At 46.7% G+C, this 24,532-nt stretch overlaps 1 protein-coding gene across 1 annotated transcript in view; it reads left to right on the top strand.

Moving 5' to 3' along the window:
* LOC311292179 (corticotropin-releasing factor receptor 2) overlaps window positions 1–24,532 on the top strand; it is an 81,271-nt gene that overhangs the window by 43,868 nt on the left and 12,871 nt on the right. The window contains exons 9-10 of the mRNA XM_084411763.1: window positions 453–538; window positions 12,269–12,404. Coding sequence (XP_084267889.1) covers window positions 453–538; window positions 12,269–12,404 — 222 coding nt within the window. The remainder of the gene's footprint in view (window positions 1–452; window positions 539–12,268; window positions 12,405–24,532) is intronic.

Raw genomic sequence — 24,532 nt, 5'->3', positions numbered from 1 at the left:
GCAGAGATGGGGTTTGGGGCTGGGTCTGTGGGACTGTTTCTGGGGATTCACTTTTTATTTTACCTACCTTTTGTCTTCAGCATTCTCCTTACCATTGTCTCCTGTTCTTCCCTCAGACTCGTCCCCCAGAAACAGTCCGATTTAGTCAAATTTTTACCCTATTCACGTGAGAAAAAGAATGAATTGGCGTATGAATAGGCTATATTTGGGTCTTTTTCGAAACTTTGCCCTAATGGGATTCTTCTGGGCTTTTTTTTTTCATACTCAGGACATATTGAGGATACAAAATCAGTAGAGTTTGCTTCTGTTGCAATTTGTTCAAGGTTGACCCCCATTTTGGCTTAAAATGACTGGACTAACTGTAATGAGTGCCATTAATTGTGATTTCTGGGTTCATTCAGACATGTCAAACTCTTACTGACCGACTTCCCTCTTCCTCCTCCCCAACACAGATCAATTTTGTGTTCCTTTTCAACATTGTGCGCATTTTAATGACAAAGCTGAGGGCCTCGACCACATCTGAAACTATACAATACAGGTACAGTACTTTAACTACTGCTCACTATTACAGTAATATCACAGAGTGAGAGTTTGATGAATGATGCTCACCTGTTTCATGGTCATGTTCAGTAAAGGAATGGTTCTGTCACAGGGGTGTAACAATACCTTCATGTCACGATTCGATACATATCACGATACTGAACTCACGATACGATATTATTGCGATACTCCAAGACATATGATAAAAGGTTAACAAAAAATGAACTGTTGATTAAAATGCTAAATTTGGTGTTACATTGTGTGTGTAAATGAATAGTCTTGGACTCGGTGCTGGAAACCCAAAGCACAGGACAATAGAGACGCCAGAATAACAATATTCATGATTCTGAAGATGAAAATACAGAATTATTTTAGACGAATATGCTTGATCTCTGTCACTGACTAGATAAAATAATATAGGCCATTTGGCATTATCAGGACCCACAAATATTCCCCCATTGCATTATTATACATTATATTTAACATTATATATAGTAGTTTAATGTAGTACTGACACTAAAACTCTGAAAATGTGATTTTTTCCTCAAACATAAATTTTTATTTTGGGTGAACTATCCACAATACATATTGTTTCATTTTTGTATTGCGATATATTGTTACACCCCTATTCTGTCATTATTTACTTACCCTTGTGTAGTTTCAAAACCATATGCTGTTCATTCATTTCTTTATTAGGAATTATCTTTACACCGCTCTTTTACATAAAATTACATTTAAACACTCAGTCTCCTCCTCACACAACTTTAGGATGCTTGTATGTGTGGTTTTTTTTTTTAGATTGACACAATATCTGTGATGCTCAGATCCACAAAAGATGAAGAGGATAATAAAATAACATACGATTTATTACGAGCTCAGAATAACAAGCCAACATGCGAGACTGTGTGCTATACACAAACAACAACCGACAATGAACTGCACAAAGAGAGGAACTTAAATACACAGTGATGACGAACAGAAGTGATGATGAGTGTGAGTGACTGATGAGTGACGGGAAAACAAAGACAAAGAAACACACGTGATGAATGAAAACAAACTAGAAGTCAATGAACTGAATTAAATAGAACATATCACATCCAGTCAGTCATTATGAAATGACATATACACTACAGTCAACTACAGTTGATTGTAGAAAAACATAATAGCGTACATTTTGGGACTTTTGGAACAAACATTGGGTGAATAAATGATGACAGACATTTACATTTTGGGATGAACAATTATTCAGAAACAGATTAATTTTGTGAGTGTGAGTTTCATTTAAATAAGTCAATTCTACTGAAGTAAAGTAAATCTGCTTGACAAAACACAGTTTTTTCCCCCTTATGATTATGCCATCATATTAGTCAAAAAGAATATATATATATATTCCAATGCTGGGATTAATAACATTTGAAACGTTTGAAAGAGTAAAAAACAGACAAATAAATTGTTTTCAGTTGCAATCTTTTACATCATCTTCACTGTGCCATGATAATAATGGTAATTTATTCAAACGGTTCGCTGGATTTTCTGCTTGAGAAATGACACATAAATGTGTTTGCTTATAGAATGTGCAATTTCAGCCTAATGCATTTTATTCATTTTATTGTATTGCATGAAAAACAATCACATTTTCAATTTGCTTGTTTTCATTTCTCACATTCTGATATATTCCTTATATTTCATTGTTGGTGCAATTGTGTTGAAACACTTCAAACTATAAGTGTACTGTAAAAGAACAGTAATTAGTTGAATTGTAATGAGAGTCTGTGTAGAAACTGGCATGTGTGTGTGTGTGATCTAGACACTTCTGTACACACTCAGCCCGTCAGCTCCTCTGAACACTTGCCAGATCTTTAATCTGGTACCAGTCTTTGTCATGTCATTGGAGGTTACTCCGATTTGAAGTTTTTATTTATATATATATATATATATATATATATATAAATAAGCCTACCTTTTTTTTCCCTTTTTTTTTTTTTGAACTGAAAATCCACTGACAAGCATGAGTTGCTAAAGTGTGAGTGTGTCTCAGGGCGACGCTTACTTCAGTCAGAGCAGAAATGAGTTATTTCATCAGGTTATCTGGGGATGCATTTGCAAACTTTGCTGTGGCGTTTCACTTGATTTCCTAAGTATTAATGCAGTGAGTCTGAGTCTTGAGGACTAGCTTATGGAGAATTAATCTTCTTTTCTTCATTTTTTTTTTACAAAATGTCATTGTTGCATGGATTTTTAAAAATATATCAGAACCAATACTTTTAACTTTAATGTATAGTTTCTGGAGATTTTTTTATTTTTTTTGTCCCAGCCAAACTCACCATCACAATGATGGTTGAGTGGATGATCACACATATTGTGTGCGTGCGTGCGTGCGTGCGTGCGTGCGTGCGTGAGAGAGAGAGAGAGTGAGTGAGTGAGTGAGTGAGTGAGTGAGTGAGTGAGTGTGTGTGTGTGTGTGTGTGTGTGTGAGTGTGCCCTTGTTTATATTACATTGTGGGGACCAAATGTCCCCATAAGAATAGTAAAACCTGAGATCACCTACATTGTGGGGACCAGCCAGCGGTCCCCACTTTTCAAAAGGCTTATAAATCACACAGGATGAGTTGTTTTGAGAAAGTAAAAATGCAGAATGTTTCCTGTGATGGGTAGGTTTAGGGGCAGGGGCAGTGTAAGGGGACAGAATATACAGTTTGTACGGTATAAAAACCATTACGTCTATGGAGAGTCCCCACAAATATAGTGAACCAGACTGTGTGTGTGTGTGTGTGTGTGTGTGTGTGTGAGTGAGTGAGTGAGTGAGTGAGTGAGTGAGTGAGTGAGTGAGTGAGTGAGTGAGTGAGTGTGTGTGTGTGAGTGTGTGTGTGTGTGTGTGTGTGTGTGTGTGTGTGTGTGTGTGTGTTTATAACAAATATCAGTCATCGTCACTATATATTTGCCAATTTAATGTCTTATAAAGATGATATTTAAATGCTTAGATTTATGATTAAAGCTCTGTAGTTTTTAATGTGGGAGAAAAAACATAACGCAATGCAACAAAATGATCCTCAAAAGCCTGATGGTCATGCAACAAAACTGAATTTCATACAGAACTGGGTGCATAAGATATTGAACCCAGTCTCTATCCACTGTCGTTACAGTAACAAACAACAACCTTGGACATTCTGCTAAACATAGGCAGAATTTCATATTTGTGTGCTTCATATTTCCCCAGCTCACAATAGCTGAGTATCTCTACAATGTTTTGTAGTGATCCTGCTGAATAATGCACATTTTTGTGCATGTGCTTAATAGCACTCTGAAAATCATAGTTTCAGATCTTTTCTGGCATACATTGCCATCACAGGTGTGTTTTGTTGTCATGTTTGATAAGAGGCCAAATTATATGTTATTTGTAAGCGACTCAAGGGTAACAAGGGCAAATGGATGGTTGAGCATGACGTCTCCATCACACAGTTATTATAGCAGAAATAAACACAATTCAGCTGCTGGTTCAAACCTGAGCAGTGGTTTTGATATTTGATGTGTACATGTACTAAACTTTCAGATGTCGATCATCTAGATTTCATATATCAGCTATTTTACATTTTAACTCTCTCGGGACTGAGGTGTTTTCTGGGCCCTGGGGGTGTTCTGACATGCTCATGACATTTGTGCTTATTTCTGTTACTTGTGACATTTTCATGGCTAAAGTCTGATTACACTGTATTCAGCACAAACTCTGCTACAATAATATGTCAGCAGCATGTATGTTAAAGTTTGTAGTTTTGAGAAAATGATGTTTAAACATGGTTTGTGAAAAAACTAAAAAATGTTAGTCACTGAAATAAGGCCATATAACGTCTCGGTTACCAATGTAACCCTCGTTCCCTGAAGGAGGGAACGGAGACTTAGTCGATTGTGCCTAGTGAGCCCGATCACTCTGATTACTCTTAAAATCAAGCCAACAAGCTTTGGCAGGTGCGTAATCAACGCCCCGCCTTAGCCTGCGGGTATAAACACGGAAGTGGATGCACCTACCAGTTGTTTTTCGCTGAGGAGCAGATCGTGCCCCAGTCAGCGGTGGTCCAGTAGAAGTGGCAAGGGGACTAAGTCTCCATTCCCTCCTTCAGGAAACGAGGGTTACATTCGTAATCGAGACGTTCCCTTTCAGTCGGGTAACGTTCGACTTAGTCTCCACTACTACTAGTAACACTCCACTACTACTGCCACCTTCCAGTGCCTAAACACAAAGCTGCAAGAGCTTCCGCATGGCGGACGGTCGAGCTTAGGTCAGGAAGTCACTGCTGTTCCACAGGACCACTGGGAAAGCGTACCTTGAAGGAGAGGTCTACGCTGCGAACATATGGGATGTCATTGAGGTGGCTCCAGCCGCAGAAGGAGGGGTGGGAGACACAACCAGTCAATGACGGCAGAGGTGACTCTAACGAAGGAAGATACGAGCTTACCGTAGGAAGCATGCCGTAGAGAAATACACATACGGGATCACTGTAGGGATCACAATGTATGGGCCCCACCTAACACAAGTTTCACAAGCATACAAGTGATAGGACTAGTATCAGACGCTCCGCCACGTCTACTACCGACAGGGGGCTCGGAGGACCTCAATTGGGTTCCGTAGAACTCACCAGATTAAATCTACGCACTTATCCAGTCCAAGGAGGGGAATGGCATAGCAAGCCGACACTAAATTCAGGCTAAGTGAGGCTGACTTCAGTGAAGGAGCCTACTAAGCCGTGAGTTCAGTACACAGTAGTGTAATGTCGCCCAACACCTAACACAATATCTGTTCAGCGAGGCACCCATGTCGATGCTTAGGAAAGAGCACACGCTCCAGATGGAGGGACTCTTAACCCAAGTGGACACGGTGCACCTTGGACTTCCACCAAAATGATGGCCACACATTCCCACGTGGGCCAACCATCGCACAGGGAACCGCCCTCCTTTCTGCTGGTCCCCAATCAGACAAGTAGTTAGTACGGTACCGAGACTTTGCGTTCTGTTCTACCACCGCAGAGCGAGAGAAGCAGAGAAAAGTCAGGGCTGGGTCAGGCAGCGCTCGCAGGCTCACTATCTATTCCCATTACAGGAGAGATAGGAGCCTTGGTATATATCCAGGCCAGGGTCCCCTGCAGGAGTAGCCCTGGCCCGAATCCAGGCACACTTTGTCAACTGAATTGATGTAAGTTTCCATCTTCTGAGGAGTAAAACACATTAGGAGAACTGTTACTTAAAACAGGTTTTTAACTCGCTACCTGACTACTCAGGGGACCGCTCCAAGTGCATGGCACTGGAGAAGTCTCAGAGAAGGTAAGAGCTATGCAAGAAGGATGATCCCTTGCATTGCTCAGGAACCAGACGATCAAATTGTACCCCCCTCAGAAGCCGCACCGTGACGTGCCCATGAGAACATCGTCACCCAGAAAGGTAGAGCGGAAGCCGCACTCCACAATTCTAGTGCAGGAGGGAAGTGACAAAATGCCCAAACATCTCAGGGGTTCTTATTTCTAAAAACGCCAACGAACCGGTTCTACTTCGGATCACAAGCAGGCCTCCAGTATGGAGGGGTCTCACGCAGAAGTATTAGTATCCATAGCTCTTTCAGAGGTAGATACTGAACCACCACAACCAAGCTGCCGTTTAGGGCTCAGTGTGGGTGCCATCGATGCCCATCTCTGAGTGACTCAGAGGAAGTCAGAAGGCTCTCGAGGAATAAGTCTAGTTGGGCCGGAACGGGGCAACTGAAGACTGTTCCATTCTGACATAGCACACAGACGTGCAAGAAAGCTCACGGGGAACGCCCTTAGCGTGAACCCTGGCGTCAGTTCGTTCCGATACAACCACTATCCCTAGTGAGTAGCGAAAAGATAGGGGAATACCCAAAGCAGCACGGATGACCCAGTGCAGCCCCAAGAATCCTCCCTACTGACACCTAGGAGGATGGGGTTTCCACTCTCTTATGGCATTTGCTATCATGAGGCCCTGATGCGGCATGATTGAGCAGGCCAGAGTTTTACTGTGGAGAAGCGTTCCCAGCTTCAGCCCCATCGGAGGTAGTGGCAGGCGAGTTTGGACCAGCGAGGAAGCCCTTGAATTATCCTCGCTGAAACTATAGGCGAAAAGACGCCAATGTAATCTGACACACCCAACTTAACTGACTACATGCCCATTATACATGGCCCCTGCGCTCATGTCCCCTGATCTGGTCTAGAGTCACTGACTCGAAAACCAAGACCTGTACACGGCTAAGGGTTTGGTAGCACACCACGTGAGTGTGCTACTCTGCCATGGCCACTAGCGAATCTGGTCATAAAGTCAATGTTGAAGCGGTCAACACATGGAGGAAACCATCCATCCTGGGTCACACATGCCCCGGGAGCCTCTGAAATTAATCAGTGGGACCCTTTCTCATAATAATAATAATAATTCGTTACATTTATATAGCACTATTCTAGGTACACAAAGCGCTTTACATGGAAGGGGGGATCTCCTCAACCACCACCAATGTGCAGCATCCACCTGGATGATGCGACGGCAGCCATATTGCACCAGAATGCCCACCACACACCCGCTTACTGGTGGAGAGGAGACAGTGATGAAGCCAATCAGTATATGGGGATTCTCACACCAACACTGACTGGACATGTCCCCTGAGGAACATGTAAACCAAATTCACCTCCAGACTAAGAAAGGTTCCTCTCTGTTTAGGAAAGGAACCCCTCTCAGTTGACCTGCAAACCCCACTGGCTGATCCAGCAGGTCCTTCATTGCTACCACTGAAGGACCACAGTTTTACCTGCTGTGTGAAAACTGAACGGAGGCTTTTTATCTTCCAAAAAAAGCCCAAACAGTAAACACAGATCCCAATAAACTCACTGTAACCCAAGTATTACAGAAATGGATCCCATAGAGACCCGTTTCCATATCGGCTGGAGGAATGGCCTCATCGCAACCCTCACCAGTGGGAAGCGATGACCACGCTCGTCACGGTGCTACCTGCACACATAGTGACACAGGCAGCACCAGACCGAACAGGTGCCAGACGAACTGAATCGCCTTAGCCGAGTCAAAAATACACGAACCAATCGAGACGATCAGGAACACTTTTCAGCGCTACAACTGACCACCCCAAAAGGCTCAGCATACCAGACCTACTCAGAATGAGGCAACGGTTTGGAGGCAGAGACCTAGCTTCAGAGAGCCCGTAGGCAGCCAAAGACCAGGTCTGCCTCCTTAGTTAACAGCAGAGTGCGTGAGAAGGCATGAGCGGGTCCTCGAACGCATTACTGCTAACTAATGAAGCTGAGTCTCTAGCATAAGGAAAAAAACTGAAACAGCCAAGAACACCTCACGGCGCTACACCGGTGAATCAACAGAATTCCAGATACCATCAACCACAACTTCAGTAAACAGGGACTCTACTCGGAAGGCCCGTGGGCGGCCCGAGACTGAATCATGTGTACATGTAAGTGCACTTACCCATTTCCCTCGTTTCAGAGGATCTCAAAATAGCGTGAGACGCCCAACCGATACCGAATCGCCATAATGAGGGCTGGTGATACAGACGTGTCTGTTGGTGTCAGGCTCCTGGGTTGCACACCTACAGCTCACCTCTGCTAATGCTCAGGGATAAAGAAATTTGCTCTTTCTTTGAAAATGTAGGTACCCGCTTTTACGGGGAGCCAGCGGCGGAACAGACATACATAAACAAAGACTCCCCCCGGTCCTCCACCGAGGGGAGGGAGTGAACTGGTACCAAGAACAAAATCCCATCCCTGGGCGGCCCACCTCACTAGTGCTTGTGCTTGTGCTTACCACCTGGCTTGCCAGCACCTGGCCTTGGCAGCACCTTGGTGGGCGCGGCGCTACGCCTGCGTCTGGATCCACGCTGAGCCCCGGGTGAAGGCTGCCACACTTGCTCAGCGGGAGAAGAGGCGGACGCAGGGGGACGCCCTCGGCAACGGGCAGGCGGAGGATCTACCCCCAACGGCCGGGTGGAGGCAGCAGGAGGCCGTCGGGGAAGGATGTGCCGGATGGTCTCCGTCTGCTTCTGTACAGTGGAGAACTGATGGGCGAAGTTCTCCACCGCGTCACTAAATAACCCAACCTGGGAAATGGGGGAGTCCAGGAACCGAACCTTGTCCGCTTCCCTCATATCCGCCAGGTTGAGCCAGAGATGGCGCTCCTGGACCACCAAGGTGGACATTGCCAGATCGATCGCGCGAGCTGCAACCTTTGTATCCCGGAGGGCCAAATCAATTGCAGTGCGGAGCTCACCCATGAGCTCACGATCTGTAATACTCTCGTGCATGTCCATGAGTGCCTGGGCCTGGTGGACCTGAAGCAACGCCATGGCATGCAGCGAAGATGCGGCCTGCCCACAGGCCTTGAAAGCTCTGCCCGCCAAAGCAGACGAGAACTTACAGGCCTTAGAGGGGAGACAAGGGTCTCCCTTCCAGGAGGTAACGGTTGCTGGACACAGTTGCATCGCAATAGACCGCTCCACTGGGGGGATCACCTCGTAACCCTTATCCGCACCTCCATCGAGGGTAGTGAGGGAGGAGGAGCTACCAAGCCTGTTTTTGGCAGAGAAAGGTACCTTCCACGACCTAGTGAGCTCCTCATGCACTTCAGGAAAGAAAGGTACCGGAACGGCGGGCTGAGAACCAGACCGGCCCGCTCCAATAAACCAATCATCCTATCGAGCCTCGGCGGCCTTCTTGAGCATAGCCGTCATCTCAGGATCCAACATCGGCATCACCACTCTCCCGGAGGAGGGCAACAGCACAGAGTCTTCCTCCGTCAAATCAAGCTCCCCCTCTGATGCTGCGATGGACATCCCATTGTCCGGAGTCGCCCCAAAAGAAATGTCCGGTCGGTCCATCACAGAGGGGCCGGCGCATTCCTGCTGAGCTTCCCCCGGCTGCGATGCCTGAGAAACGGGAGGGATCCACGGGGCCATGCCGGGCGGATTACCCCTCACCGTAACTCTCATATCACCCGTACCCTGCGGCATTCCAGGTTTCCCCTGGGAGGTTAACCCAGGGGGCGCTCTAGAACGGGGCAAAGGCACAGGGACTACACTTCCGCATTTAACGGAAGCGAGTCTCGATCTTAGCACCGAGATGATCATATCCCCGCAATGAGGACATGAATCATCCATAAGAGCCGCTTCAGCGTGCTGAATGCCCAGGCACTGGACTGATGAAGTTTGATTCTTTGTTTTTAAGGTAATGAGGGCATTTACAGGTTCGCGTTCCTTCACGTGGACCATTTACATGTGAATCTCTTTTGCGCGTGTGGGTGTGGTCACATTAGAGCTAATGAGCTCTCGCTTGAGAAACTGGACATCTTGTTGGTTTCATACAAATTACTTAAACAGAGAATATTTGTTTTCGTTTTGAATAATTAGATCATTTAAAAGTACACACTTAAATGTTTATAAAGATATATTGCTCATGTATGTGTGACAAGTATTCGCTGAGTTTTGTTTCAGTTTAGAGACGTGCTCCAGAAAAAAAGTACACGGAGACGGAGAGGCAGAAAGCACACCCTGTTTATTTTCTTTATTTTACAAAAGCACAATGTTTTGTTTTGATTATAAGTGGACACATACAAAAGTAGACATATCACAGATTCTTTTTTCATATTTCTTTTTTCTGTATGACCATAAATGACGGAGTAATTTAAGTCTATTGTGCTACAATGTGAAGAAAATCCAGCAAAACGCGCCAGGGCGTTTATCGACCCCTAAGGGTTAAATGAGGTTTACAACCATGTTAAATTAGGGACATCTGAATGCAGTATAGTTATTGTAAACTCTGATTCGTGTGAATTTGTTATCATCGACATAACTAATATTGTCTCACGAATTCTCAGTGCTTTAAGACACATTTTTTAAAATTACACAGGCATGCGCTAGTGTGCCCAATAACACATTTGATCAATCTATCAATTAAAATGGCAGTTGTTCCATCAGGATGGAAGGTGGCTATAGTCTCACCAATTTTTAAATCAGGTGACAAAACAAATATTTCAAATTATCGCCCCATCAGCATCCTCCCTGTCGTATCTAAGGTTGCAGAAAAGTGGATCGCCAAGCTGCTGAATAACCATCTCAGCCGTGGTCCTTCTCTTCTGCATCCCATGCAATTTGGGTTTCGCAAAAATCACTCCACTGAGACGGCAAACTGTGTCTTTATAGAAACAGTGAAATCGTTGCTTGATAAAACCACATGTGTTGGTGCAGTCTTTTTGGATTTAAAGAAGGCGTTCGATACTGTGGATCATCGAGCCCTTCTGTCTAAACTGACTCACTTCAACTTTGCAGAAGATGCTTTAGTTTGGTTTCAATCTTACTTGTCCAACAGAAGACAATCTGTGAGTGTTGGTAGCACTAAGTCACCTCACCTTGAATGTTCAGCAGGGGTCCCACAAGGTTCAATTTTGGGACCAGTATTGTTCTCTGTTTATATAAATGATCTGCCAAACATTTGTGAAAAAGTCCATTTTCAAATGTATGCTGATGATGCGGTCATTTTTACATCTGCTAAAAGCACACAGGAAGCATCATATATCCTCACATCAGCATTGGAGAATATACAGCAATGGCTGCTTAAATCTTGCCTACTATTGAACAAAAAGAAAACTGTTGCTATGTTCTTTACAAAAAAACCCATAAAACTAGAGCGGTCCAATGTGTTCCTGGGGGAAGTGGAACTTGATATTGTAGAGGAGTTCAAGTACCTCGGGGTAACACTGGACTCAACACTTTCATTTAAAAAACACATCAAACTTACAGCGAACATAATTAAATTCAATCTACATAATTTTAAACAAATTAGACCATCAATGACAATTAATTCCGCTAAAATGTTCTTACATTCAATGATATTTTCGCACATAGATTATTGCATCACTACCTGGTCACTTACTGGAAACACAATTTTAAAACCCATAGAAAAGTTATTTAAAAAATCTATAAAAATACTTGATCAAAAACCTCTGTCATACCATCAGTGTAATATTTTAGAAAAATATAATTTGCTCAATTTTGAAAATTTTATTAATTTTAAATATAGCTGTTTAATTTATAAAGTTTTTCATGGATTAGCCCCACCTTCACTATCTCTATTTATCAAACCAAGGTCTGACAGAGGTCGTTGTACCAGAGCTTCATTTAGAGGAGACATAGAAATCCCACATAGAAAAACTAACTTTGGTCAAACTGTTTTATCTGTCAAAGGGGGTCATTTTTGGAATAGCATTCCAACAATTACTAGAGAATGTCCCACTTACTGCACATTCAAAAAGCATCTTAAACAATTTATTAAAATTTCACAATTATGTACTCATTTTAAATAATTTTATTGATATAACGTAATCTGCCTGATTGTGTGCTAATGTGTTTTGTGCTTGATATTGTACTGTCATTCTTTTATGTTGTATTATCTTGTATAATGTTATTTTCCTGCCTCGGGACTACAGGTGAAAATTAGCATTTATGCTATAACCTGGCTCATTTACAGTCTACAGAAATGTTTGATTGTCCATTAATGTGCACTGTCCCGAATAAAAAAAAAAAATAAATAAAAAAAAAGAAGAAATTAGCTGAAGTTAGGGAAGTTTTCCGAATGTCAAATAAGTTCCTGTGCCATAAATCTAATGAGAACTTGTTGCTCCCTCTCCTTCCCTGTTCCTTTTCCCTGTCTTTCTGTGACCGCAGGAAAGCTGTGAAAGCAACTCTAGTGCTTCTGCCTTTACTCGGGATCACATACATGCTGTTCTTTGTGAACCCAGGGGAGGATGACATATCTCAAATTGTATTTATCTATTTCAACTCATTTCTTCAGTCCTTTCAGGTGAGTGTCACATCATCATGTATGTATAGAGTCATCAACCCTAACCCTAACCCATTCCTTGAACTGTGGGTACATTTACAGGTGGAAAGGACACTGAAATAGATCATGTAATATTTGCTTCAAAGTCATACACCTAATACTGAAGAAGACACTTTCTTAAAACTCTTCATACGGTCTGCATTACCAACATGAATCTAGGCCAGACAGTTAATTGCATCCCTAAAGGACTAGAGTAGTAAAGAGACGTTTAACAATTGTTTACTTCGGAAATCAGAGCATTAGCACTATAAATAGCATCACTGCTCCCCTGTTTTGTAGGAAAATAGAAATCAATGGTAACACAAAGTTTAGAGGTAAAGGAGGGAGAGTAAGATCTTCAAAAAACTAATCACACCGCCAGTCATTCTTTCAAAACCTGATATCATGCTTTCATTTTGTAGTTGTACATCTTTTCTTTCCACATAATAATTGTTTCAAAACACAAGATTATTATACCATAATGGGAACATTTGATTTAATCGCCAAAACACAGCAGCATGATCTTCTTTCAATCCTGTGGTTGCATTATAAAAGAAAATACATTTACTGTAAACACTTAGATATTTTAAACATTTAGATAATCTCAAATACAAAATGCACAGTCTGTCTTCAAACTTAGCCATGAATTTTCATCAACATCACAGTGAATATTCTTGTTGTTAATGCACGTGGGAAAAACCTTCTGGCATGTTTTTTTGTCTTGCGAGCCTCATCCATGGCTTGAAGGAGGGTGACGTGTTCACAGGGATGCTGATCGTTCACCTTACACCTTCATGTAGAGATGGATTCTGCAATGGGATTGAGGAAAGGGGAAGATAGCGGGTCATTAACTCACACACATTGAAATGGATGGTTGCCCATTGACCAATTAGGTTTTTTGCCAGATTGAAACATGCCCTGTCAACAAAAATAAACTTTGAGTAAACACACAGTGGATCCAGCTCCATCACCCTCTAAAACTATAGTTTGGTTTGCTCTTTTATAAAGAATAATTGACTGTTGGTCTGTACAGGATTGCAAGTAACATGTGTATTACATACTGTATGTAAAAACTGAACACCAGATATCACTGTGCCTGAACACATTCTGCATGCAGTCGGCTCACAGCATGCTTTCTCTCAAAAGGCAACAGGTACATTTGTTTCATAAAAACCTGGTTCTTCTTCAAAAGGAATGCTGATTGATGCCACATTGGAAAAAGCGTAATTGCTCTCCTTGATAACCTGCTTTGATTTTGGACAACTGTATGTCATTCTTAGCCCTGACCATTTCCACTAGAGCAAACTCCTGCTGTTCAGTCAGCACATGTGAGAGGCCAGCTCCAGGTGGACTCCTATCAATTCCTATCATGCTGTTAATATTTTATGACTGTAAATTACATTCAATTGTGTGACAGTTACATTTTATTCACTATTCTATACAGTAATGCCATTTACGATACGGTACTGTAAAAGTATAGTGAATACTGTAGCAGACTTTCTTAATGAAATGTTCTGATGATGGAGCTTGACCTTTGTATGTGTAAGGGTCAGACAGGTCAATTTAGCTTAAAGGGAATTATTAATTCATTTATAGGGAATCACTTATTACAGCCGAGCAAATGACTCGTTGATTTGAACGGGCCGTGACTATCAGCTCTGCAGCGGATATAAATATCCAAACTAGTGAAAACACTGTTTTTTAGCAAGGTAACTTAGATCAGCAGTTTAAGACATTAAATTCATAAGCACATAACACAAGTAACACGTCTGTTTAAAATACAAACAAGACTGTATTGATTATTCTAACACATAAAACTAATATCTAACACAAACACACATTCATACGAGTTGCAGAAAGAACGAGTGAGGAAAGAATGAGTTTTAAGAGTGAGATGATGAAATGAAGAGTCTGGAGGCTACTTGCTTGTCTTTGCGTTCCTTTTGGGGATTCATATTTGTCGGCGTCAAAAGGGAGTTTCCCGGGTTTGTTGATTGGCTGGTGGTTTCCTCGTGCCTGGATGGATGTCTGGGGCGGCCAATCACGTGGTGTGCTGGCGGATAGATGGAAAGTCTTTGAAGTTGGAAGTGGGCTTTGCAGCCGAATCGTGGACCGAAACTTTGCAGCAAAACTTAACTTAGAATCGAGACTCACAACGGAAAAGAAAAGAAACTAAGTAAGAGAAAGAGAATTGAGATGAGATGAGAGCAGTTAGATGGCTTGAATGAAGCTGTTTAACCCATGTTCTTCTGATCTTGATTTGGGTTCTTTCGTCTGCTCGTCTACATGGTTACTCGTCTGTCTGGTTACTCCGTCATGGCTTCTCCATGATAGTCTATAGTTAAACTCTCCACAGCTTTGTTCGGGTCCTAAGATTTTAAACTCAAATGTTTGTCCAGCCTCCTGGATGAGTTCTGACCAATTAGACACTGTCTTTATTTGAAAGGTGGCATTTTCTTCACCTCTCATCGTAAATCATGCGTTATCTGTGATCTCTTTACTCTACAGAGGGTACAGTTTAGACATCATTCCTATTATAAGAATACGAAACATTTTACACAGATTTCAATCAAGCCATCTTCATAATTGTGAACATACGATCGCACTGATAGGAAACAAGACACACTTTCATTCAAACATCTAATAGTTATAACAATTACATGACTTATATGTGATCTAAGCATAATAAGCCCCTTTCACACAGAGATTCCGGAAAATACACGGATAAAGTGACCCGGGATTTGACCCGGGTTCATTTGATTTTGGTTCATTCACACTGCCAGTGATTTTCCGGAATCAGAGAGCGCGTTCATACACAACCCGTGTATGTCCCGGAAAGACACGTGACATCGATGTGACTTGTAATGTCTCAGCAGCGTCTTCAGTTTGCTTATGAGCTGCGATTTCTCTCTCGAGAAACCACGCTTGTGCATTTATTTCTCTGATTCGATCATAAAATTGCGCATTTCGTACCGTTTCACAGCTGGCGAACGATCCCAGCTTCAGCGTCATCACTACGACACGGCATTATTACGGCTTTTGTTCACACAGCGCGCGTTCCGGGACTGAACACGGCAATGTTACTAGGTCCCCAACCCGGCATCGATCCCGGCATTAAACCCGGGTCGTGTTTGCGTTCACACAGAAGGCGTTCCGGCAATTTGCCGGCAATTTGCCGGCAATTTGCCGGGTTCAAAGCGCTGTGTGAATGGGGCTATAGACACACACATAGGTTGTAGACACAATATAGAATTATGTAGTTGAACGATGTTTGATTAAGTCCGTCAAGAATTGTTCTGGGATGATTTTATGTATTTTTTTTATGTAATGTCTCTGTGGTTTTAAGAGATTTCAACCCTGGGGTCGTTCAGATGTCCTTAAGAAGAAAGAGGTCTGTTTTAAATCCTTTGTCTTGGTATCAAACAACCTCTGATGTTATCTTGGTGGGTCCTGAGCTTTGCCATCTCTGAACCTATCAGTCTCTTCCAAACTATCTAACATTGACAACGTTCCCTTTCGTCAGCAGGGAACTCCGACGCCTCGTCGGGGGAGTTCCCCTGACGAATTGGGATCACGCCAGGGATCCAACCGCCTTCGAGAGAGTTTAACAACGAGCCAATGAAAGAGAACTGAATTGGCATGCAATATTTGCATTCCGCGACCCGCCTACCAGCGCGGGTATAAAAGGCGGAAGTAAACATTGCGCAATGCTTATCGCCTCGGAGCCGAACAGGATTCAACTGTCTGCTGTTTCCTTCGCCTGAGAGATTAAAGAGAAGTTTTTCATCGAGTCCTCTTCAGGGAAGAGTCCTCTCTGTCTGCCGGTATTACAGCCTGTCAGCGATCGCCGCTTCCTGCTGCCAGCCGTGCTTTATTGTTTAAATCAAAAGCCGTTTTCACGGCTGGTATTGAGTGCCCACACGGGCTTGCAGTTTCCCCGTGTGTGGCCGCGGTGGGTCCCTGTGTGCTTCGGCACGTGAAAGAGAGGTTCTCTCTCTTTCCTGAAAGAGCTTTTTCGGGCGACCTGCGCCTTTGTCTACGTGACAAAGATGTCATCTCGCCCGTGTGTTTCTGGATGCGGTAGACTTCTGTCGCAGGATGATGGTCACAGATACTGTGTCCCGTGCTTGGGCTTAGCGCACGCGGAGGCAGCATTTGTGAACGAGTCATGTTCCCACTGCGGGAACATGACTCTGGCGACGCTCCGCTCGAGACTTAAAATCCTTCAGCGGAAAATCGCTGAGGGTGTCCCTTCAGTCTACACCCGATCTAGTTCGTCGGCTGGTTCAGTCCAGCAGGCGACTACTTCAGCTGTGGCTGTTGGTGAGCGTTTGAGGGTTACAGTGCGGAATATCTCGCCAGGTGAAAGATCCTCTCGAGGTTCCCACTCCTCAGTAGCGCCGTTGCCATCGGTGCCCCCGTTGGAGCCGCTGGAGCCGCCTCGTACGGTTCCGGTGGTCTCCTTCGGGGCGCCACCTGACGATGCGATGTCTATCGCTGCATCGGAGGGAGAGCGGTCATCCTCAGGTGACGACTCGGCGGGTCTACCCCCTTCGGGTGTAGTGGCCGCGGCCGAGCCGGATCCTGAGTTGGCCGCTATGCTTGCCCGGGCGGCCGCGAATGTTGGGCTCGTGTGGAACCCTCCACCGTGTCCCGAACCTTCGCGGCTTGATGATTGGTGTATCGGGGCGGCCCGCGCTGGTTCTCAGCGTCCCGCCCCGGTCCCATTCTTCCCGGAAGTGCATGAGGAGTTGACGAAGTCGTGGACGGCACCTCTGTCTGCCAGACATAGACCTTCTCATTCCTCCCCCCTCACCACCCTGGATGGTGGAGCGGTTAAGGGGTACGAGGGAATCCCCCAAGTGGAGCGGTCAGTAGCGATGCACTTGTGTCCGAAGACCGCTTCCACTTGGCGGGGTGCCCCTCTGCTCCCCTCCCGCGCCTGTAGGTTCTCCTCCGGTCTGACCGAGAAGGCTTACACGGCGTGTGGAGAGGCCGCTTCCGCCCTGCATGCCATGGCGTTGCTTCAGGTCCACCAGGCCAAAGCGCTTCATGACATGCAGCAGGGTGGTCCCGACCCAGGGGTGCTGCAGGAGCTGCGTGTGGCGACAGACTTCGCCCTCCGGGCGACGAAAGTCGCCGCACGTTCTCTGGGACGGGCGATGTCCACTTTGGTGGTCCAGGAGCGCCACCATATCCCGAGGGGGCCTTTTCGGCGACGCGGTGGGGGACTTCGCCCAAGAGTTCTCCGCCGCCCAGAAGCAGTCTGAGGCCCTTCGGCATGTCCTGCCCAGGAGACGGGATGTTGCTGGCCCGTCTTCTGCGGCCGAAGAGCCTCGGACTACTCGTCGCCGAGGGCGCCCTCCTGCGGCTGCCTCCGCTCCTCCTCCTGGGCAGCAGTCCAACCCCAGGAGGCGGGGCGCCGGTCGTAAGAGGGCTCCCCCGCCTGCTCAGCCGCCTCCGACTCCCAAGAAGGCCAAGGGGAAGAGGCGGTCCTGAGACGGGCGACCCAGAGGATCCAGGAACTGTTCTTCAGGAGGGGGCCCCTGCTCCCCTCCTTCCCCCGGAGGAGGGCCGGGTGGAGAATCTTTCGTTTGTCTTTTCTGTTCCGCCACCGACCAGCCGGTCGGTGGTACCCAAAACTTCAATAAAAGAGCAGTTTCTTCCTCCTCTGGGTCATTTACGGCGGAGACTGCTGAACGAGCAGTCTCTCCCGTTAGAGAGTGGGATGGCAGTGTGCGCCACCCTCAGGTCTCGCCACTCTCAGTCCCCTCTCCCCAGCTCTCAGATAGCAGTGGCGCCACCTCGGTCACGCCACTCCTCTCTGTCGCTGGGCGGGAAGGCTCGGAGACCAGCAGCCGCCCGTGGGCTTCGCTCCTCGTCTCCTCCCCTTCCCTCGCCAGGCGACAGCCTGCAGCAGAACACTCTCGGGTCTTCTCTGCCGTCTGTCCCCCGGTGGAGGCAGGTAGGTGTTGTCCAATTACACACCCAGACCCCGCTCTCGGCCGCCACGATGCCACCAGAGCCGTGTCCCTGCCCTCCACCTCGCTGCCCCTCCGCGGGTACGCCGGTCGTGCGGGTGGGCTCGTTGCGGCGGTTTCTCGGAGCCTGGTTAGAGCTCCCGAGTCCGTCGCGCTGGCTCATCCGCACCATCCGGCTCGGCTATGCAATTCAGTTTGCACGCCGGCCTCCCAAGTTCAGGGGCATCCACTTCACCCGTGTGCGTCTAGTGGATGCTCCGGTCTTGCGGAAAGAGATCGACGTCCTGCTGGCGAAGGACGCGATCGAGCCAGTCCCTCCAGCCGATATGAGGTCAGGGTTTTACAGCCCTTACTTCATTGTACCCAAGAAAGGCGGTGGGTTACGACCAATCCTGGATCTGCGAGTATTGAATCGGGCCCTGCACAAGCTCCCGTTCAAGATGCTCACACAGAAACGCATTTTCGAGTGCATCCGTCCCCAGGATTGGTTTGCAGCGATCGACCTGAAGGACGCGTACTTTCATGTCTCGATTCTTCCTCGACACAGACCATTTCTTCGGTTTGCTTTCGAGGGTCGAGCATATCAGTACAAGGTCCTACCCTTCGGGCTGGCCCTGTCGCCCCGTGTCTTCACGAAAGTCGCGGAGGCGGCCATTGTTCCCATGAGAGAACAAGGTGTTCGCATTCTCAACTATCTCGACGACTGGCTCATTCTGGCTCACTCGCGAGATGTGTTGTGCGATCACAGGGACATGGTGCTCCGTCACCTCAGTCAGTTGGGGCTTCAGGTCAACTGGGAGAAGAGCAAACTCTGCCCCGTGCAGAGGATCTCTTATCTCGGTATGGAACTGGACTCAGTCGCTCAGACTGCGCGCCTCACAGAGGAGCGCGTCCAGTCAGTGCTCACCTGTCTCAAGTCCTTTCGAGGCAGGACAGCGGTCCCACTGAAACAGTTTCAGAGGCTGCTGGGGCATATGGCAGCCGCAGCCGCAGTAACGCCGCTCGGCTTGTTGCATATGAGACCGCTCCAGCACTGGCTTCACGACCGAGTCCCGAGGTGGGCGTGGCAGAGCGGCACGTTCCGGGTCAAAGTCACCCCGCACTGTCGCCAAACCTTCTCCCCTTGGTCGGATCCTGCGTTTCTACGGGCCGGAGTGCCCCTAGTCCAGGTTTCCAGGCATGCTGTGGTGTTCACAGATGCTTCTGCCAAGGGTTGGGGGGCCACGTACAAAGGGCATGCAGTCTCGGGTCTGTGGACGGGGCCCCAGCTGCATTGGCACATCAACTGCCTAGAGTTGCAAGCAGTACGCTTAGCCTTGTGTCGCCTCAAGGGCCTTCTCAAACACAAGCACGTACTGGTCCGTACGGACAGCACTGCGACCGTTGCGTACATCAACCGACAAGGTGGTCTGCGCTCCCGTCGTATGTCGCGACTCGCCTCCCACCTCCTCCTATGGAGTCAGAAGCATCTGAGGTCGCTTCGTGCCGTTCATGTCCCTGGGGAGTTCAATCATGTGGCCGACGAGCTTTCACGTCAGCCTCCCCTCCCGGGAGAATGGCGACTCCATCCCCAGGTGGTCCAGCTGATTTGGCGAATCTTCGGAGCCGCACAGGTAGACCTGTTTGCCTCTCCGGACACGACCCATTGCCAGTGGTATTACTCCCTGACCGAAGGAACTCTCGGCACGGATGCCCTGGCACACAGCTGGCCCCGGGACCTACGCAAATATGCGTTTCCCCCAGTGAGCCTTCTTGCACAGACTCTGTGCAAGGTCAGGGAGGACGAGGAGCAGGTCCTTTTGGTGGCCCTGTATTGGCCAACCCGGACTTGGTTCCCAGAACTCATGCTCCTCGCGACAGCCCCTCCTTGGCCGATTCCTCTGAGGAACGACCTACTTTCTCAGAGACGGGGCACTCTATGGCACCCGCGTCCAGACCTCTGGAAACTTCATGTCTGGTCCCTGGACGGGATGCGGAGGTTCTAGATGGCCTGCCACAGGCAGTGGTAGATACCATCTCTTCAGCTAGAGCCCCCTCTACGAGGCGCCTCTATGCTCTGAAGTGGAACCTGTTCGTCGGCTGGTGTTCTTCCCACGGGGAGAACCCACGAACTTGCCCGATCGGTGTAGTGCTCTCCTTCCTACAACAGGGGTTGGAGCGAAGGCTGTCTCCCTCCACCCTTAAAGTGTATGTTGCCGCAATAGCCGCACATCACGATGTAGTTGAAGGTAAGTCCGTGGGGAAGCACGACCTGGTCATCAGATTCCTCAAGGGTGCTAGGAGGCTAAATCCACCTCGCAACTTGCACCCTGTACCCTCTTGGGACTTAACTCTGGTGCTTAAAGCACTTCAAAGTCCTCCTTTTGAGCCTTTGCTGTCAGTCGAGCTTAATATCCTGTCCATTAAGACAGCGCTCCTGTTAGCATTGGCCTCCTTCAAGAGGAATCGACGAATCGTGCCTAGAGTTCGGGCCTGGCCTTTCTCAGGTTATATTGAGACCCAGGCTCGGATATGTGCCCAAGGTTCCTACCACTCCCTTCGTGGACCAGGTAGTGAACCTGCAAGCGCTGCCCCAGGAGGAGGCAGACCCAGCCCTAGCTTTTCTCTGTCCCGTCCGGGCCCTCCGGGTTTATATAGACAGAACGCAAAGCTTTTGGACCTCAGATCAGCTCTTTGTTTGTTACGGAGGCCAGCAGAAGGGGAAGGCTGTCTCCAAGCAGAGGTTAGCCCACTGGTTAGTGGATGCTATCACCAGGGCTTATGAGTCCCAGGGTGAGCCCTGCCCTCCCAGGTTGCGGGCTCATTCCACTAGGAGTGTTGCCGCTTCTTGGGCTCTGGCACAAGGCGCCTCGCTAACAGACATTTGTAGAGCTGCGGGCTGGGCGACACCGAACACGTTCGCTAGATTTTATAGCCTACGTGTGGAACCTGTTTCCTCCCGAGTACTCGCTACGGCCAGTAATTAGAGGGAATGGGTGTGTCGGCTTGCGACGCCATTCCGTGAGCGGATACGTGCGTCGTTTTGCTCCGTTGGTTACCCAACAAACGGCTAACCTCGTGAGTTCCTCCATCACCCCCTCCGGTGCCAGGCGTTGCGGACCGCCGGCGCCAGGTCTGCTACCTTCAGTAAGGAGTTGCTAGTAGACTGGGTGTTTTTCCAGTGGTCCCTGCGGCGACCCATGATTGCCACGTGCAGTTCAGCCGTGTCTTCCCCTTGACAGACTCATTCTGTCGTCCCTGTTGAGTACGCTCCTCACTCCTCCGGACTGGGACTACCTTCAAGGACTGCCATATGTTTCACTACCCTATGTGGTTAGTACATGTGCGTATTTGAGGGCCTTCCTCTAGGCTGCCTCAGCTTCCGCAGCGTTCCCCCCCCTTATTATATTCCTTGGGGATGGGCACGCTTTCCCAGTGTTATCCAATATCCACTGATTGGGTCTTGCGGAACAGCAGTGTGATTCCCTAGTTAGCTCCCGCAAAATTTTTCTGGAAACTGCTGCAGGGTAGCTTAGCTGGGCGCTGGAAGGGGCCAGCACCATGGCGTTTTTGTAGGGATCCCAATTCGTCAGGGGAACTCCCCCGACGAGGCGTCGGAGTTCCCTGCTGACGAAAGGGAACGTCTCGGTTACGTATGGTAACCCTCGTTCCCTGAGTCCAGGGAACGGAGACGCCTCGTCCCGTCGCCATGTTGCTGTACCTTCGCGGAGGACTGGACACTGTTCGGCTCCTCAGCGAAAAGCATTGCGCAATGTTTACTTCAGCCTTTTATACCCGCGCTGGTAGGCGGGTCGCGGAATGCAAATATTGCATGCCAATTCAGTTCTCTTTCATTGGCTCGTTGTTAAACTCTCTCGAAGGCGGTTGGATCCCTGGCGTGATCCCAATTCGTCAGGGGAACTCCCCCGACGAGGCGTCTCCGTTCCCTGGACTCAGGGAACGAGGGTTACCATACGTAACCGAGACGTTCTTCCTTTAGTTGGGCTCATCTCTTTAAAGCTTGCATGGTCATAAAGTTCTTAGCTGGGGGTTTTCGTTGGTTAGCGTAGACTGGCTGGAGCCCACTCCATTTATAGCCCTAGATTAGACTGGTTGATTTGGGGTCTGGAGTGTTGAGTTCTGTGTGGATTTATGTTTGAACGAATCATCTGGAAGATTCACTTGTGTTTGGTTCACCCTCAAATCCTACATATGTTAGGTTGAACTGACCTGACAGCCTCTGCCATGGTAAGGCTCTGTTAACCACATGGCCAATGATGATGGCCTGAAATGAATTTGAAATGACAGTCCACAGCCTTCTGCCCACATTCCTCTGCTGAACACCTCTTTGTGAAAGCCCACAGCCATCTCTGTAACACGGTCCATGTCTGCCTTTCTGATCCCTTTGTTCGTCTATCCTGCTTCCTGCTCGCACATTCTCACACACAGTATCTTTTCACCAAGTGACAGGATTTTGTAACTGGGATTTATTATAATTGGTCTTTTATGATCGAAAGCACTATTATTCTAGACTACACACAATAGTCTCGTTGAAATCAGACTAGTTGAAAATCTGTAGATATACCAACATTTTTTTTAACTGATTAAGCATTAAGATCAGTTTGATTAAATGATAGACAAATGTATTAAACGGAATGAAAAAAGATCACTCTAAAAAATGCTGGGTTATTTCAGGGCCTTTACTGTGAATGAAACGCTTATAATATAGACAAAACATTTATTATGTGTAGTGAAAAGGACATTTTATGATGTTGTGTACTGTACTAACAATTCAGATACTTACACTGAGGTGCTGTCGGAGTCTGTTACAATGGGTCTGGGTCAGAGGTCTTCAACCTGCTCCTGGAAACCCACTGTCCTGCAAAGTTTACTTTCTACCTGCTTCAGCGCACCTGCCTGTGAGTTTGACCTTGATTAGCTGGTTTAGGGTTGAAGACTTCAGCTCTAGGAGCAATCTGTCACTGAGAGATGAACACAACAGATGCCTGCATTAAACAAAAACAGGCAGTTAGACACCAACATTTTAGATACCTGTGAAAATTCACAATCCTCTAATCCAATTTCGATACCACAGCTAAAACTACTAGACTAACTAGTATAAATTGTATAGCTTACATTTTTAAAGACAAGCAAACAGTCAGTAATAAAATAAGAACAAACAATCAGATTAAAAGCAAAAGCACAAATAAATAGACTACATACAAATGAAATAAACCGTGCTCTTCAGGCAGGTCTAATATTTTTCAGGTACAGAAATGTATTAAAGTGAGCTAATCAAATAAATAACACTGCATATATATCCCTTTTAAAGTTCAAGAGCAGTGAGTGATTTTTTTCTTTGTCCTTTGTTGTTTGATTAACATTAAAAACACGGACAGTATCAGGATTATTAGGATGATGTCACTTTAAGACCGAATGCACGCACAGATCATGTGTTTTGTGTTTTTGTGTTCACCGACTATGTTTACTATAGTATACTTGCAGAGATGGGCAGTTTTTGACATCATTTTGAATGAATTCTTCCACTTTGCGCGCTGTCTGAGAGACGCAGGTATCATTCACGTTTGTTCATGTTCATGTTCACAAAATTGCATTGTTAGAATTCAAAAAATTGTTACTGGCAACTGACACAGTTTTACACTCTCCAACACTGACCTTTACCTGCTTTTGCCGCGTGGCGAGTGTTAATTTTAGGCCCTATGCACATGGGCATGAACAGGACGCCATCACCTATACCAGGTAGGAGCTTATGGCATCCCGCTAAACTTCATTATTTCTGAACTTCCTTAAGGGCACCAGCGGATATTTGTTTAGAAGCTAAACACTGGCGGAAATCAGCGTGGAGCTAAATGGGGAGCGATTGAGGAGGAGAGGCGATTGCCTTCAATTATCCTCTTCAATGCCCATTCAGTACGGAATAAAATGGTCACATTACGGAATAATGGACCGCCGAGGTGCGGTCTGTGTTTAAGTTAAGCATCGATGATGTGGTTCTGTTACTGTAAGGGAGACTATAGTGACCGAGATGTGGAACTGCTGTGCATTAGCTTGAAACCCTTATATTTGCCACTTGAGGTTGGTAATGTTGTCATCTGCATTGTCTATGTGCCACCGGATGGAGACGTAGTA

Source organism: Rutilus rutilus, assembly GCF_951802725.1.
Source record: "Rutilus rutilus genome assembly, chromosome: 6".
NCBI lineage: Eukaryota > Metazoa > Chordata > Actinopteri > Cypriniformes > Leuciscidae > Rutilus > Rutilus rutilus.
This window is presented reverse-complemented; position numbering and strand designations above follow the sequence as displayed.